General features: G+C 32.8%; 1 protein-coding gene across 12 annotated transcripts in view; it reads right to left on the reverse strand.

Moving 5' to 3' along the window:
- Window positions 1-6497: 6497 nt before the first annotated feature.
- The window catches only part of LOC107457578 (sodium channel protein para), a 264069-nt gene continuing 252675 nt past the window's right edge, over window positions 6498-17891 (reverse strand). For 11 of the 12 annotated variants that reach the window (XM_071183269.1, XM_071183267.1, XM_071183263.1 and 8 more), the window contains 3 exons: window positions 15600-15707; window positions 12536-12806; window positions 6498-8797 (listed from right to left, as the gene is read on the reverse strand). In XM_071183269.1, the coding sequence (XP_071039370.1) occupies window positions 7740-8797; window positions 12536-12806; window positions 15600-15707 (1437 nt within the window). In that variant the 3' untranslated portion in view covers window positions 6498-7739. The remainder of the gene's footprint in view (window positions 8798-12535; window positions 12807-15599; window positions 15708-17891) is intronic. The other variant, XM_043039015.2, reaches the window with a different exon arrangement.

Below are 17891 nucleotides of genomic sequence, written 5' to 3' on the forward strand. Positions count from 1 at the left end.
TATATATATATATATTAGCTTTTCAAATAAAATTACATTCATTGAAAAAAAATTAAAAGTCCACCTTGAAAACTGACAAATACTACTCACAGAAACCATTAAAAATCCTCCCTTTTTTTAAAGAGGAAGGGTCAAAAAAATATACCTCATACCATATATATGTGGTGAGTTATGTCTTCCTATAATAAAAAGCGACGAAACAAGAACGAATAACTTATAAACTTCAATTACTAAAATGTCTCTCACTCGTGTCATCCATTCAGCTCTTCAAATATTTGTACTCGCTGGTTTATACGTTTTTTTTTGTTCTATAATCAAGCTTTCTATTCGCAGTAAATTATTAACCTTTAACTACTGTTGCATCGTTTCTCAGATTCTTTGACTTTCATTTCTATACATTTAACATTCAGAATTAATGAATTGCGTCTTTACGTGAATGATTAATTGAATCATAAGTTTATCTGGAATTATGAAACTATAGTTAAAAATTATAGTTCTGTTGATCATACAGGAATACAATTCGCTCATGGTCTGCATGGAATCGCATCAGTGGCCTCTAATTTCGATTAACCTGGGTTGATTGTGGTTATTGGCCATGGCAATAAACTATTATTGAATCGAAGAAATAATACAAGTCAGATTTCGCATAGTGATCTTGTTTGCGCTCCAATCTGCCTACATAACTCAAACATTATTTACAATTTATAGCATATGCGCGAGTACTACCATCATTAACAAGCTATATCTTTCTGATACATCTTTTGAATAGTGCTTTTTCTTCTTTTTTTTTTTTAACTTTCTTTTGTTCTGTTTCTCAAATAACTCCCGTTAAAATAAGTGTAGTTTTGAAAATTCTTGTTCTTTTTCTATAACTATGCATGAAAATTTTTAGAACTAATTTCATAAATGAGGCATTAAAATATATATTGTGATCCTTGCAAACCCTATACTGCTACCTATCTATTTTTACCCTGGCAGTACCAAAAAAAGAAAAAAGTTTTTTAAATATTTCATTTTCCGTACATTCACAGAGAGAGTACGGCTAGAGATATCTAATTTCTTATTTTCATAGTTACCGTCATTCAGGGTTACTTAAACCACGTGAGTATTACCACTTTTGCTGAGTAAATTTCAGAAGTCAAATTTAACAACATTGTATTTTTCGAACGGCTGGCACTGTGCCTTTACGTTCTTTATGCTTACGTGTTTTGTTACGTTCTATCGGAAGATGTCAGAAGTGTTGCTAATTTAATGTTATCCAATGGGCTCCTTTAAGCCTGAGTCACGGAGATGAACAACATTACCCACGTCACACTGCCACAGAAGCCCCGAGCGGGATTCAAACCAACTACTATTGGCTTTGCAGTCTGGTACCCTGACAACTCTGCCACCTGGCCGGAGCAATATTATTTAAAGTTTGAATGTTAACGGTTAACCGTTTAACAGTGTTAGTTGGCTTTTAAACCATAGAAATCACAGAGATTACGAAGATAAATAACACAACCTGTTTAGTTTTTACATTTATTTCATATCTAAAACTCCTGTAATAAAATTTTTTTCCCTTTAGTATTTACAGGGTAGATTTATTTTAAACTCTTGTTACCTTATCATCAAGTAAAATAAGCTTCTTATTGAATTTGTAAAATTTTTTTGCTGATCTAAGTTACCCCATATTACGGAGTAACTATTTACTAGCATGTTCATTTGTTATAAATTTTTGTGTGACTTTATCTTATATGTTTTGGAAGTTTTCAAGCATGAAAACATAGAGTGTAACCGTAAATCAAAATTTACAATAATAAATTAATTTTTAAAACGTATGCTCTTAATTTAGTATTTTTCTTCCATTAAATACACTGGACAATTGCTAAGGAAGAGTCACATTTTTCGGAATAGTTAATAACAGACGTTGATTGATGTAATGAAACTAAGTATGTATTTTGTAGAGACATTGTGCATTTATTAATATGCAATATTTGTTCAGATATCAACGTATCAAAAAATAATAAAATAAAAAAATAAAAAAGATGCTCATTGGCCAAGAAAAATGGGTCTTTTGATTAAAAGAAAATAGTAAGATGAGTGATTATCTCAGATACTAATGCGCATTTCTGATATTCATGCTCTCGAAAAGTCCTTTGGGGATATTGTCACACTCCTCTCTCACGGCAGTTTTCGGCACTTACACACGGTTTAGAAAAGGAGTGTCCTTTGCGAAATACGTCTGCCAAGAGGATCAATAGGAATTTAGGTCAGAGGAGTACACAGGCCATTGCATACGGTCGGTATCTTTACTTTCTAGTGTGTTTGATGCCTCAGCGCACCTGTGTGACTGCGCATTGTAGTCCATAAACAGAAAGTCTGGTCCTACCACACCCCTAATAAGAAAAACAAGATCCAGAAAAATCTCTCTGCAAGACCGCTGCTATGTAACACTACCCCGTTCAAAGATTTGAAGTGTGAAGCCATTGTGCATGATGCCTGCCCACACTGATGCGTACGGTCCATACTGATCACGTTCATGAACCTATTGTTGTGTACGACGTGTCCCCCTCTTCCTCCTCACCAACTGGGTAGCCAGAATCACTTGCCATTGTGAATAGGGATTTATTGAAGAACATTACTCTGAACTTTTGCTGGTAACACCAACCAATACGTTCCTTACACCAACGTAATCGTTCTCGACAATGGTTAAAGTTAATGGCGTGGTTAAAGGGGGATGCATCGAACAGGTTTCCGTGCATGCAAACCAACTTGATTTTATTGCCGTGAGATGCTTCTGGCAAAAACATGTGCATCGGTAGTGGTTGCAAGGTCTGCTGCTCTCTGCCTAGGAGTGACATTTCTGTTGCTTTGCGCTATTTGGGAGTATAGTTCGTTCACCTGGAGTTGGCACTTGTCTCCGCCTTTATCACGTGGTATCCGACGATACTATTTCGCTATTTTTGGGAGAAGGATATTAACAATCTTGAACAAGGTTGCTATTCGTATGACTAAAATATTTAGTACGCAATCTTAATAAGCATTTTTTTAACATTAAATATTTCATGAAATTGATATCTCTTTCCTTTGAGGGAATAGTTTGTCTTTTTTGAGACATTTTGATGCAATATATTTAGCAGATGATAACGCTAAGTAAGTGACTGAAAAAGAATTCACTGTTTGAGTTTGGCGAGCATTACGGGTTGTCTCAATTTCAGGCTTGGAGACGTTAACGGTATTTTTTAATCCCGAGATGATACTTTTTACACTCCCATTACTGCAGTCACAGTGATGCCATTTTGACTAGCTTCCAATCGTCTAACTGCTCGTCCACGATCGTAAGAACTCAAATGATATCGTGCTAACATTTTTCACTTAATTATTAATATCTTAAGCATTGAATTTCTCAGAAATAAGCCCAGGTGCTATTTTGGTCAAACACCTAACCGCATGTATTTTCGAATGAATGAAGAGATTGTGTACACCGCCTTTCATACGCATAACGGGTACTGCTTTACATACACTTGATTTACTATTGTTGACCAACTGTCAAGAACGCTACTTTGCAAAAATCAGTTGTTCCTTAGCAATTGTCAAGCAGTGTAGAAAATAGATCTCTAAGTAACCCCGAGTGAGGCAAATTGGAAGTGAATGGAGGAAAAAAAGAAGTAAAGTAGAAAAGTTTAGAGCAGGAATGATACTTACACGCTACCATCTTATTTTTTAAACTTAGAAAACAGTTATATGGACAAAACAAATGACAGGATGAGCAATATCGTTGCGGAAAAAAAGTTTTAAGAAACGTTTTGGGTTAAAATACAGTAATGTCACGGTTTGGGGAAGAAAAAGAAATATGCAAAATCTCCTTACTGAAAAAATTTTTTGGTGGTAAAAGTAGCTTATGTCCCGGTGTTCCCTCAGTACATAATTGATTTTTCAGCTTTCGCTTTTTTCACGTATTTTTATCTTTGCACGTAATCTTTAGCGGCGTGAGAGAAGTTAATGATTAAAAGCTTATTCTTTAATAAGAAAGTTCTTAAATCTTTAGTTTTTACGTTGTAAATCTAGTTTTAAGGTTTGGTAGTACGGATGGTCTTTAAATATGTTTAACAATGAATATTATTTAAATTATATTATTGATGTGATTAATTATAATGTTATAATTAATATGCAATACCAGCAGAAGTTAAACATGTTTAACTTATGCTGGTAATGCATAATAAATATGTGTAGCCTATGCTTAACTTAAGCAGTTAAATATGTTTAACTTATGCTTTCTGCTTAAATATAATATTTGACATGTAGTTAGAGTGAGAGTGTTGTTCTCTCAATACGCAATCGACGCTTCAGCTTCAGCTTTTTTCAAGTATTTTTATCTTTACTCGTAATCTGTAGTTTTGTGATAGAAGTTTAAGGTTAAATGCTTATTCTTTAGTAAGAAAAAACCTAAATCTTTGACTTTTGCGTAGTAAATCTAGTTCTAAAATTTTGTTGGCAGGATGGCCTTTAAATATATTTAACTTATGCGCATTTTTCTGTCTTATAATATTTGTCATGTATTTAGAGTGAGATTATAGTTTTTTCAATACACAATTGACTTCTTTCGCTTTTATCACGTATTTTTATCCTTACATGTAATCTGTAGCTGAGTGATAGAAAGTATGCTTATTCTTCAGTAAGAAAGTTCATTAATCATTTATTTTTGCGTTGTAAATCTAGTTTAAAGGCTTTGGTTATAAAGATGGCCTTTAAATATGTTTAACTTATGCTTATTTTTCTGCTTTATAATATTTATCACTTATTTAGAGTGAGAGTGTTGTTTTCTCAATACACAATTGAGTTCTCAGCTTCCACTTTTATCACGTATCCTTACATGTAATCTGTAGCTGCTTGGTAGAAGTTAAAGGTTAAATGCTTATTCTTTAATAAGAATGTTCCTATAGATCTTTGATTTCTGCGTAGTAAAGTTTTAAGTAGTAAGGATGGCCTTATCTTTATTTTTCTGCTTAAGTATAATATTTGTGTCATGCATTTAGAGTGAGAGTGTTTAGCATATAATTAATTTATTATAACAAGGCATAAACTACACACTACAAACATGTCTTTGCTTGAGCATTGGTTCGTTGTGATAAATTATCAAAAATTTATTCAATGATGTATTTACAGGCAGTATGGTACAAACTGTGAAATTCAAAACGTCTTACAAAGTAAGTACAAGCTGAAAAGGCAGAATTGAGAAAAATGATTGAAACTTGGTGTTCAAAATGGAAATGGCGAGTCAACTTCTTGAAGCTTCTCATTAGTAGTAGTAGTAGTATTAGTAGTAATATTAGCGTTGCAATGGAATATTTCTTCCAATAGCGCATTTCAGAATATACAATGGAGGATAATCTTTAATAGTTCAGGCTGTTTTAAACGTAAAATTTCTCTAAGAAATAGGATGGAGGAGATCAGTTTTCAGCTGTTTCAGAGTGTGGCGTTATTTTTTAAGAAAGCTAGTAAATTTTCAGTAATGCTAAAAGGGCCTAAATTGGAGTATCTATTCTCCTAGTTTGGGTTTAGGTATTAATTTCTAAATGCTATAAGTCCTGCTAATAGATTTAACAGGAGATTAATTTATGCAAGAATTTTGTGATTTTACAATGAAATATGATGATTGTTTTTATTCGAGATTTTATTTTTCTCAAACAAGAGAAAAACTTTGACAAAGGCAACTGAGAATATGAAAAGTAAGATTTCCCCACAATTGATTTTATTTATTTTTTCTTAAAAAAAGATGTTCGCAATGTTTGTTTGTTTTGAAGCGAATTCTGATAATTATTTTTATCCTTTTTGCACCAAAATGGAGCATAATTACTACTCTTAGTGGTCATTTATGTAAGGAAAATAAAAGGTTTTATGGAACTTTGAGCTTTCAATACTAAAAAGCAATGTGCTGTTTCATTAACTTTAATATGAGCTTCAAGTCGGGACGTGGGACTAAGCTCGTGAATAAATTTTTTTTTCGTGTATATGTATATATATTTAACAACTCATCAATTTATACATATATACATGTACACGGACATTTTTTGCTATAGTTATATATATGTATATATATAATATATTTATTTATTTATTCTGGACTTTCTATAGAAATTAATGTATTATGTTCGGGTGTGCCGGAATAAGGATTGGAAAGAAGCTAAATTTAAGCAATTCCGAACCGTTTGCTGAATTTTATGATGCAAGACTTTGCTGTTTATGGGACAGCAATAACAACGCAGAAAGGCACATGATAAATGAAACCTCTTAATAGAGCGGGGTTGCTCCTGAGTGGCTGACGGAAAAGGCCATGACGTATTCATACGTCACTCGTAAATCACACCTTCTTCTTCTGTCCTCGAGGGATAGGGCAAGAAACTGAGCTTGGAGTGTTATACACCTAAAAGTTACTGTGTGCAAAGAGAGATAGGACATGAAAAATTTGTTGGCAATTCCTCCCCTGCCCAGTATGTAACCCTGATTAATATATATTTGCTGTTTGTACAAGTGTTCTACACACGTTTCTTGAAATGACATCCTGTCTAGGTGTTCCTCTGTAGACGTGAAAGGCTACTGCTTCTACTCATGGGAAGCATGAAAGAGAACTGCTGAGGAACTCCTATATCGATGGCTTTATCACTATGAGATATCTCCGTTTTAGTGTTAAGTACATACATGTATATTTGTGATATATACTTATATATACTGTACTTTTAAACGGATGTTGATTTGTGCTCTGACATTTTCACTTGCTCCGCTCTCTTTGACTTGTCTATCACACTTCTTTTTTTAAACTTCGTTGAAGTCCAGGTGCTAGTTAATGCACAAGGCAACAATAAAACAACAAGTCCTAATCATTCTCCGAACTTGAGTGCAGTCTTATGAATTAAAAAAATAACCTATGCTCTCTCATTAGCTCGCAGTGGCCTATTCAAAACAATTTATCTAGAATATTATACTAATGAACAAGCTAGTCAACTCAACAAACAACGGATTGGTCAACAAACGATATATCCTACATATTTCTTAGGAACAAACAAACGGTATAGTTTGTTTGACATTCTATACGTAACCCCCTTGTATATATATTTTTCACTCACTCTCTTTCACGGATATCTGGAAAGAGCTCGAAATGGATTTGGAAGCTTCAAAATATACTATCACCAAAAAAGTAGGTAAACAGTTTCTTTCTTCCGCCAAATAGCGGCTTCTCCTTTGACACAGCTCTACACACTTCCGCACTCTTCTGTGCCACTTTTACACATTCCATGAAGTTCGTGTTATTTGCTAAAACTTTAACAATAAAAGCTTTCATGGCTTCAAATATTTTTAAAAATAAATTAATGAACTACATCAGACTAGCTTTTTTTACATACCACTTAAAATCAGAACTCAGTATTAAAATTATATATACTTTTTTTCTGGCAACAAATACTATGATAGCCTTAGCATAGACTTTTCTTGCGTATTTACATTTAGTGTAAATAGATAATTAGTGTAAACTAATTGTTAGAAAAATAACATTGGAAAACGTTGGTTTAGAGAACCAAGTACACGTGTTGCAAGCAGACGTTAGTGAGCCTCTGCATATACAATATAAAAATATACGCTTCATGCAGCCCCTTTGGTTCGAGCTCAATTTGAGCTCAGAGAGAGCAAGCCTGCTGTCATTTGCTGTGTACAAAGCCTTAAAAGGTATATAACCCTGCCCGAATGCCCGTATTCAGTAATTATCACACATTTGTGGAGCGGCTAGTGACACTTGGAGACCTAGAGTGAATGACGACCTTATGTCCATTCTTGGTCACGTGTCCATCGCTCTCAACCACGATGGCAGTTTGTTGGGGCTTAGGTTCTGAACTACTCATGCCCATTAGGCGTTTAAAGGCTTGCTGGAGAACACGTGCAGCATATTCTTCTCTCTGTCTATACAGTGTACTACTGATTGCCTCTAGACCACCTCGATCTTTATTAGGCACTACTTCAGCGATTTCAGCATTCTCCTCGATGACGTGACCTTTCCTTGCGAAGAAGTCCTTCGTCAACGCATCTAAAATATCGACACAGAAGATGAGGTCTCCTTTGCAGATGGCGATGTCCATCGAAATGATTTTGTACTTGTTAGGCTTCGGGATCTGCAGTGGCTCTTCCAAAGCATCCAGGAAGTCGCTCAAATACTCGTACTTGATAAATTGGGTACCGTCTGGATCGAAACGTTGCCATATCTCATAGTACATGTCGTAGTCATCTGCTGTCAGTCCCTCTTGCACGTCCTCTGTTGCCTGACTGTAGTTTTCTAGAATGACAGCAATATACATGTTGATGATGATCAGAAAACTAATGATTAGATAGGTGACTAGATAAGCGACTGCAATTCCCCTGCTTCCGCAGCTACCGGGAACGTCATTATCGGGGTCAGGAGGATCACAGTCTTCATCCGCCATGATGCCTGCCAATACTCCGTCCCAGCCAGCAGAAGTGGACATCTGGAACAGGAGAATCATGGACTGGCCAAATGTTTCAAAGTTGAAGTTCTCATCTATGCCGTAACGGTGTTTCACGTGCATGAAGAAAGACATGCCAAAAATGGCGTAGATGAACATTACTAAGAAAAGCAGGAGACAAATATTGAAAAGGGCAGGTAATGACATGGCAAGTGCAAATAGTAGTGTCCGAATTCCACGTGCTCCTTTTACCAATCGAAGCACACGGCCTACTTTGACTACACGGACTACTCGAAGGAGTGTTGGAGATACAAAATATTTCTCGATTAAATCTTTCAACACAACACCTGGAAGACAGAAACATATACTTCATCAAAATTAAGATATTTTTTTGCAGTTATAAACTAATTTTAAAAGCTAGAAATCATTAAAAATAAAGATACAATGGATACATTCTTACAATATGATATGAATAAATGAATGCATTTTTACAATGTATTTAAGTATAAGATTAATTTAAGGAATAAGATTAATATAAAGAGTAAGATTAGTTTAATGAAGCAAATAATAGGCAACAATTATAAAAGAAGCATATAATTATAAAGGAAAGGATTAATTTAACGAAGGTGCAGCTTTGCGACAGTGTTTCTTATATCGCTAAAATTAAACGTAATTTTTTTTCTTTTCTAGTCTTCGGAAGAAGTTTTTATTTTTTATTTTAAATTATTGCCCTAATTCTTATGAGGAATTAAAAACTAGATTGATATCGTTCGCTTGATTTGCACAAAAATTTAACGTCTTTACATAAACCCAAAAAGGGTTGTTCTGTACATGAAAATAAAGGTAGTAATATGGAAAAAGCAAAAATAAAGTCACAAAAAATGAAACAGAAAAATTTTCCGTTCAATAATCAAGGACTTTCCTCAGTGTCGAAACAAGGAAAGGAAGGAGAACGGGGAACACAACTGGAATCCTAATCATAGGTTTGAGTTTTCTTCTGCTAAAATATATAACTTAATTCTGATCTTTAACCTCTGACCTAGATTTATGGTAATTATTTCATATTTTGAAACATTTTATTAGTTAGTTAACAACATTACTAGAATTCCATTCTTTCCTTATATTTGAAAACTATTTTTGTTTCTACATCTTACACAGCGGGTGTTTTCCCCTACCCCAACACCCGCTTCTTATCTTTCTTCCTTTGTTGATTAACTTTTTAAAATTTGTTCACTATCCCCGTGTTGATTAAACTACTAATTTCTTTGTTGCAACCTCCCTTTTTCCTCCATTTTATTCTGTTTTTCCATCCTGAAAAAAGTTCTTTAGTATGAAGCAAAAATTATAATATGTCTGTTTTATGGTTTTATTTGTGCTTTACATGCGTTGTCTTTCTTTATTTTGGAACTTCTTTACATCAATTATATTTTACGTTATATAAACAGTAAAACATAAATAAATGAACAAATCATAATATCTATAATCAGAATCAGTGTAATAATATCATGATCAAGACAGTTTTAAAGTGAAATCAAGTGCAAGGTGAATCTTCAGACAAATGTATTACTAGTAAATATACAGGATGATAATCATTGAGATAAGAAAAAAACCCTCAAATATTTTTTGAATAGTTGGCGAGATGTAGCAAAAACTAGGTGGTTGAACGCATAGAATGCTGCTTTTTTTTTTCCAGCGGGCGCTCTCTTGTTCATTTCTTAATGACAATTTCGAAAAACAGCGTTTCTGAGCGAGTACCGATGGTCATCGTCAAGGTTTACTATTCCATCTATAACAGCCTGAGTGTGGCTGAAGAGAAAATTGTGTTTGAGGACAAGCTGAAAGCAGCTAGTTCTAATGTTATAACTATAAAAAATTAACAACGAGTCAAAATGGTTCACTTAAATGATTTTATCTCCATTATTCTAAGAGACGTAGATTCAAAAAAACATGTGGTTTCTGCAGGACAGAGCACGACCCTATCGACTCGATGTATTTTTTAAAACCCTGAATTAAACTTCGTAAAATATATTTTAGTTACTGGATACTAAGAGGCCTCTGGGATGGAAATCACATGGCCACGCTATCCCACAAATCTCAATCCTTGTGACTCAATTTTATGGGGAAATGCTGAAGAAAAAGTATACGTAAAAAATCCCAAAGCTAATACAGGGATCAGAAGCGTCATTCATTTTTTAACTCAGAAGGCCATTAAAAGTTAAAAAGCATGGATGTCTCGAAGCATCAACGAATTTTAAAAAACTCGTCATAGCCTTAAATTATTATAGCCCTAAGAAATACGAGCGTGACATATACGATATTCTAAAGGCCGTTATGCAAACTAAACGAAATTCGATCGAATTACTGAATTCTGCTCGATTTATTCGAAAAAAATCTCTGTTCTTTTTATTCAACTGTATCGCTACGAATGTTTTCCGTCACCTGACCAGCATGATAGTTTGACTTCGATGGCTAAGTTTATTCGAACTGTTTTTGATCAATCACAAAGCAGATACTCTCTTTTAGCCGTGGTAATAGACAGAATTAAGAGGGATAGGATTAACTCCGTGATAATTTTATGTAAATAATAGGCAAGTTGAACAATGTGATACTATTTTTTCTAATTTAGATACAAGTGCATCGAATAACTGCATTTACCATTCATAGAATAATTTCCGGATGGAAATCTAGAACTATGATTCAATATTTATCAGTAGTCGCTTTAACTCAAGTTCGTAATTTATTACTTCTAAAAGCAAGCTTAGATTATTAGATTAAATATGATTTCTGTACAAGTTTATTGCAATTTTGTTATCTCATTACAGTTCTTAAACAATTGCTCTTAATTCAGACTTACGTTTTCCGATCCGCGTTTTACGATGCATAAAAATTTTAAAATTGTCAACATATTGAGAATTACAAATAATTAGATTTTAAGAATGTTAAGAATACTTTCATCACATTTTATGGAAAATTAAAATACATGATCATGAGAGCTTAAACTTTTTTTAAGGGAAATCTTAAAAGTGAAAACACATCATTATTGTATGCAAAATTGATTAAAATAATTATTTCAAATTAAAATATTATTCACGTATTTAATACCGTAAAATATTTCAATCATTTAAGTTATATATCAGATGATTACAGACACGCATAAGTGCGAAATTCTGAAAGAGAATGCTAATTCAAAAGTTACAGTTAAAAATCTTTTCCCAACAAACATTTGTTAAAATGTCTGCGAATTCTTTCGTTGGCGGAGAAAGAATATAACGCACGTGAGCTACCGCAAAAGATATGCTTTATCGAGAGGTTCGAGTTTGATTGTGAATTGTGATGTAACGCAAGTTTGATTGTGATATTGAATAGCAATTGCAGTTACGATCGAACAGTAATCAAAGAGAACGAGTAATTTGCATCGAAGATTCGCGTTTCAGTTGCACAAATGTGCAAATCCGAACATCTATTATTACTTTGAGAATTAGCATGGAATATTTGAACTCAGTTGTCTTTGAAAATGTCATTTTATATATAGTTCGTTCACCAGGAGTTGGCACTTGGCTCCTCCTTCATCACGTGGTTTTCGACAATACTATTTTGCTATTTTTGGGAGAAGGATGTGAACAATCCTGAACAACGTTACTATTTGGCAATCGTATGACAAAAATATTTATATCACAATCTTTATGTGCATTTTTTTAACATTAAATATTTCATAAATTTGATGATATTTCTCTCCTTTAAGTGAATAGTTTGTCCTTTTTGAGACATTTTACTGCAATACATTTAATTAGCTAGAGTAACGGAAGGTATAATAGCAGATGATAAAGCGTGATAAGTGACTGAAAAAGAATTCGCTGTTTGCGTTTGGCTCGCATTAAGGCTTGTCTCAATTTCAAGAGCGGAGACTTTTCTCCTCTTACTCCCGCTCTGAAATGAACTCTTCGTCCGAGGAGGTGGAGCCAAGTGCCAACTCCTGGTGAACGAACTATAGCTCAATAATTGCCATCCTGTACTCAAAGGCCCAAGCTGTACATAAATATATATTTCCAGAATGTATGAATATGCAAATGAATATTTCTACTAACCTAAGATAGATAGGCTAACCACTACAAAGTCGAATACATTCCACGGCTCCTTGAAATAATGCCATCGGAAAGCAAATATTTTGAGCACGCATTCAGTTGTGAAAACGGCGATGAAAAAGACGTTGAGTCTGTCAAGCACCGCATTCAATCCGTCTTCTATTTGGTAGTGGTCCATTGCCATAACTATCATATTCATGCCAATAAATAACATGATCGCCATATCGAATTTGGTGTTGGTAGTCAAGTCGAAAACTATTGCTTGTGGTTTGAACTAGAATAAAAAACGAATAAAGTCTATGAAACACGTTTTATAAATTGGTAAAAAGCATTGTAGTTTATAAGGTCTGACAATAACAGACCTGTTTTGTAAATGCACAAAGACATTTACTTGAAATATCAAATTAAAAATGCTGTAGAAATTTATTATAGTTAATATAGTTTTTTATAGTTAATATAGTCTATTATAGTAAATATATATAACAGGCTAAACTATTCAGTTAGGTTTGAGCTTAGAATGGTTTGTCATCTATCAACAGTTACATTTGAAAGCTCAAGTTTCAATCAGTAGTCATAATTTCAAAAATTAAGGCACAAAGATTCCACTTTTTTTACTTAAAAAATCAAATGGAAAATGTTGTAGAAAGTGATAAATGCTGTATGTTCGCCTCATCCAGGAAACGATTTCCGCTATTTAGTTGGGTATGACCTGAAAATAGCTCGTTATCAATCAACAGTTGTATTCAAAAGCTTAAGTCTCAATCATTAGTCATGCTTTCCTAAATTAATTCACATAGATTATATTTTTTTAACTTAAAATATAAAATGGAAAATGTCATAGAAGGTGATGAATGTTAAAATGTTTGCTAAGCCCCATCTATTAAACTATTTCCGCTGCTCAGCTAGGTTTTACTTAAAAATAGTTCCTTGTTTAATAACTATGGAGAGAAGTTATTGTAAAAAGGCTTGAAAATTGACTTTTGATTTAAAAAAATTATAATTTCGAATGAAAAACCTCAGCTTCTCTCTGTTCTAAGGAAATGTCATGACTTTGTAAAGCAATGTTACTTTTTGATAAAACCTTGCTAAAGAGCAGGAATTGTTCCATTGTAATTATCATTGAAAAGTGTAAAACGAAAAAAATTCCGGATGAAATTGCAGTAATAAGTAAAGTCACTCAAGGTGCCGGTACTTTTTACCCAAAAATTCATTGCTACCGGAACATGTTACTGAGCGACAAATCTGATATACCGTAATTTTTGGAGTAATAATTACCGTAAAATCTCTGAATCACTCTAATTTGATAAATATTATTGTCAAAATTACGGTAAAAACAGATTTTACGGATGATGCACCCAAAGTGCCAGTATTTTAAATCGTAATTTGATCCGGAATTTCCCACAGTGGATTTAAAACGTGACTAGGAGTGATCGGGGCATTTTTCAGGCTAAAGATTATTTCATGTTTTGGAGTGATCTTTCCACTTTTTTACCGTTTTTTTTGCATAATAATTACTTGTTTATAGTATCCTTTATTAGCAAGAAAGTTTATCATTCTCGGATTGCACACGGAGAAAAATTGTTTTAGTAAAATTACCCTATAGTAGAGTAGTGACAAAATTTTCTGGTAAAAAAAAAAGGAAATTCTGATCAATAAAACGAAAATATACGGTATTTAAACCATTCATTTGAGTAATTTTTCCGTTCATATGGCAATGGTTAATTGGAAATTGTGGTTTTCAAAATCATAGCTCTTATTACCACACACTTCGTAAAAAATACAAAACTGAAAATAAATTTAACCGAATAGTCCGTATGCCATGCTCTAATAAATCATGATAAAATTATCAAATTTTACCACATTTATCAAATTTTATGACACATTATAAAGACATATTCTATTGTTAATTTTATGAAAAATCACTATCAAAGCGCTTCGATAAAAATTACTGAGCTTTCTGGTGCTCTCATGGAGCCAGAGACAGTCAATTTTACTATATTCTTGTAGTTTTGATCACACTTTTTTTCTCCGTGTAGGTAGCTTAATGTAAGTATGGATAAGGTTTATTCGATATAATATCCTTATCGTTTTGATATCAATTGACTTATTAATGGAAGGGATCTAATGTTTAACCAATCCTTATTGTACTTACTCTAGGCCTTAGGATTGCTTTACTGTTTTGTTTTTTTTAAAGTCAGTTCTGGCCATACATTTTTTCTCAGTGCAGGTGGCTTGATGTAAGTATGGCTATGGATTCGATATAATATCCTTTTATAATATTTTGATTTTAATTGATTTATTAATGGAAGGGATCTAATGTTTAGCGAATCCTTATTGTACTTACTCTAGGTCTTAGGATTGCTTTACTGTTTTTTTTCTCAGTGCAGGTGGCTTGATGTAAGTATGGCTATCGATTCGATATAATATCCTTTTATAATATTTTGATTTTAATTGATTTATTAATGGAAGGGATCTAATGTTTAGCGAATCCTTATTGTACTTACTCTAGGCCTTAGGATTGCTTTACTGTTTTTTTTAAAAGTTAGTTCTGGCCATACATTTTTTCTCAGTGCAGGTGGCTTGATGTAAGTATGGTTATGGATTCGATATAATATCCTTTGATAATATTTTGATTTTAATTGATTTATTAATGGAAGGGATCTAATGTTTAACCAATCCTTATTGTACTTACTCTAGGTCTTAGGATTGCTTTACTGTTTTTTTTTTAAAGTTAGTTCTGGCCATACATTTTTTTGAGACATTTTACTGCAATACATTTAATTAGCTAGAGTAACGGAAGGTATAATAGCAGATGATAAAGCGTGATAAGTGACTNAAGGGATCTAATGTTTAACCAATCCTTATTGTACTTACTCTAGGTGTTAGGATTGCTTTACTGTTTGTTTTTTTTTTAAAGTTAGTTCTGGCCATACATTTTTTCTCAGTGCAGGTGGCTTGATGTAAGTATGGTTATCGATTCGATATAATATCCTTTTATAATATTTTGATTTTAATTGATTTATTAATGAAAAGGATCTAATGTTTAACCAATCCTTATTGTACTTACTCTAGGTCTAGGGATTGCTTTAACGGGTTTCTTGTCACCCATTTTTTTCATTGCGTTGTAGTACTTCTTTTGATCTTCCGTCATAAACATCTCGAGAGATCCCCCTGCGTAATTAAGGAAATGAGAAGATACAGTTAGACTGGTGTGTTTAATATAGTTTTGAAGAAATGAAGAGTAAAAGAGGGTGAACAAAAATGCTTTTTTATATATAGATTAAAAAGGGAGAAATAGATGCTGAAAAAGTCATGCAAGAGTAATGCGAAGAGTAAGCAAATAAAAATAAAACGCTATTAATCTTTAAAACAGAAAAACATCGAATGCTTTGTTATTAAATGATTTCGAAACTGTGAAAAGAAGCTGCAGGTACAAAATTGAGTCAAAAGTGGGTTATAAAATGCATTAAAAAAGGGTTTAAATCGAATGCAATTTTGGTTGAATTTAAAAATGGAGAATAAAATTTGGAAAAATAAGAAAGTTTTAGTAAAATATAACTCTACCTTAAAATGGTCAAATATGATAATCAATATCCCGCCGAAAGAGCAGTTTTCGGCTAAAACGGAGAGCTGAATTAGTATTTTTTGAACTCTGTTTCCGGGTAAAACCCGATTCAACATGGCGAATTGGTTTCCTTCGATTTGGTTTTATGATTCCACTTTTTGATTCGGATTTTACCCGAAAGTAGCGTAAGAATAAAATGAAATGGAAAATTTTTTCTTAAATGCTATTATAAACATCAATAAAAATTTACATCGAGGTTATTAAAAGTGATTATGGAGAATCAGAATATACTTTTGTGCAGAAATAGAGCAGATAGATAGTGCAGCGGAAAATTTTGTGCTTTTAAGAGCGATAGTTAAAAGAAGAGAAGTTTGTTAGCATAAAACCTATATCAAACTGTTAGAAACCGTTGGAGGTACTCTTCAATATCATCTGAAACTTCGTCTGGATTAAGTATAGATAGTTAAACTGTTGAAAAATATAACTAGACATTTTTATTTATTTAAATTAGAGGTGAGACGAATTCTAAGTTCTCTCGAATCCAAGTTGCTAAATTTTCTGCTGTCTTTTGACTCCTGTAAAGTTACAGAAATGTTTCAAGGAAAAAGATTTTCATTAAAAAGGTAACGATGCATTCATAAATAATAATAGAACATAGCTTAAAACACGAGGTTAAAACTTTTTATTTTTTAGAAAATTTTTTGACAATTTCCAATTTTGGATTCAAAAGAGTCGAGTAAAAAGAAATTAAGAAAACTTCTATCAAAGCTTCGGATAGTTTTTGAAATTCGAAGGATTCGAGCTTAGTGGATTCGAAATTCTCATCTCTAATTTCTCACAGTAAATACTGCTGAATGACAGACCCATTTCGAATGTAACAAAAAAAACAAAAAACACTGGAGATAAAAGAAGCGTCGCTTGCTGCATTGTTATTAGAAAAGCAATACATTTTAAAAATTACGTAGTGTAAAAAATATTTCAAAATGTTGTAAACAAACTTTTAATTGTGTCCCTCTCCGGTTCTGTAGTCACATAAAATTTTTGTTGGAAATTTCGTCTGGTTTTCACAACACTGTGTTTCAGTCGCTGAAATTTTAACACTAGAAATATTCGTTGTTTCATAGAAAACACCATCTTTTCAGAGCAAACTTTAGCATGAACATGCCCAACAAATCAAAATTAGTAGACGTTCTGTCTGTATTCCTATGGCAGGTTGTCGCCATCTAGTGGCGATTATGCTATGTATTTTTCAAAATCTATTGTTTCTCTAATAACAATGCAGCAAGCGGAGCATTTTTAAAAAAATCTTAAACCGTGTTTTTTAATTTACGTTCAAAGTGGGTCAGACTTTTAGTGGTCACTCAGTATAAATATTTATGTGTTTAAGTAATGTAAACATGTTCAAAATTTGGTTACAAGGGACACTCTAAATTTTATTTTGAAACAAAATTTCTATTTTAAGCTCTACGTATTATTAAGATATTCTCAAGAATATCAAAATATGCTAGTATTCAAAAGCAATTTAATTTTTGTTGTACATTGTAAATTTAAGAAAAGAGTATTCAAATCGAATGCGGGACATTTATTAGATTAATTATTATTTTTTTTACTTGTACTCACAGATTAGTTTAAAGTTTTAAATTAAATAGAAAATTAGGTTAATAAGCCAAGCGTTTGTTCAATTCAGTGTTTTGAAAAATAATCTTTAATATTCCTTAATATAATGTGGAAAATTACTTTTGTTAATTATATTAGTTTTGTGTTGCTTGAACCTTCTATTCCAATTCCTGATTA

Source organism: Parasteatoda tepidariorum, chromosome 7 (assembly GCF_043381705.1).
Source record: "Parasteatoda tepidariorum isolate YZ-2023 chromosome 7, CAS_Ptep_4.0, whole genome shotgun sequence".
In the NCBI taxonomy this organism is placed as follows: Eukaryota; Metazoa; Arthropoda; class Arachnida; order Araneae; family Theridiidae; genus Parasteatoda; species Parasteatoda tepidariorum.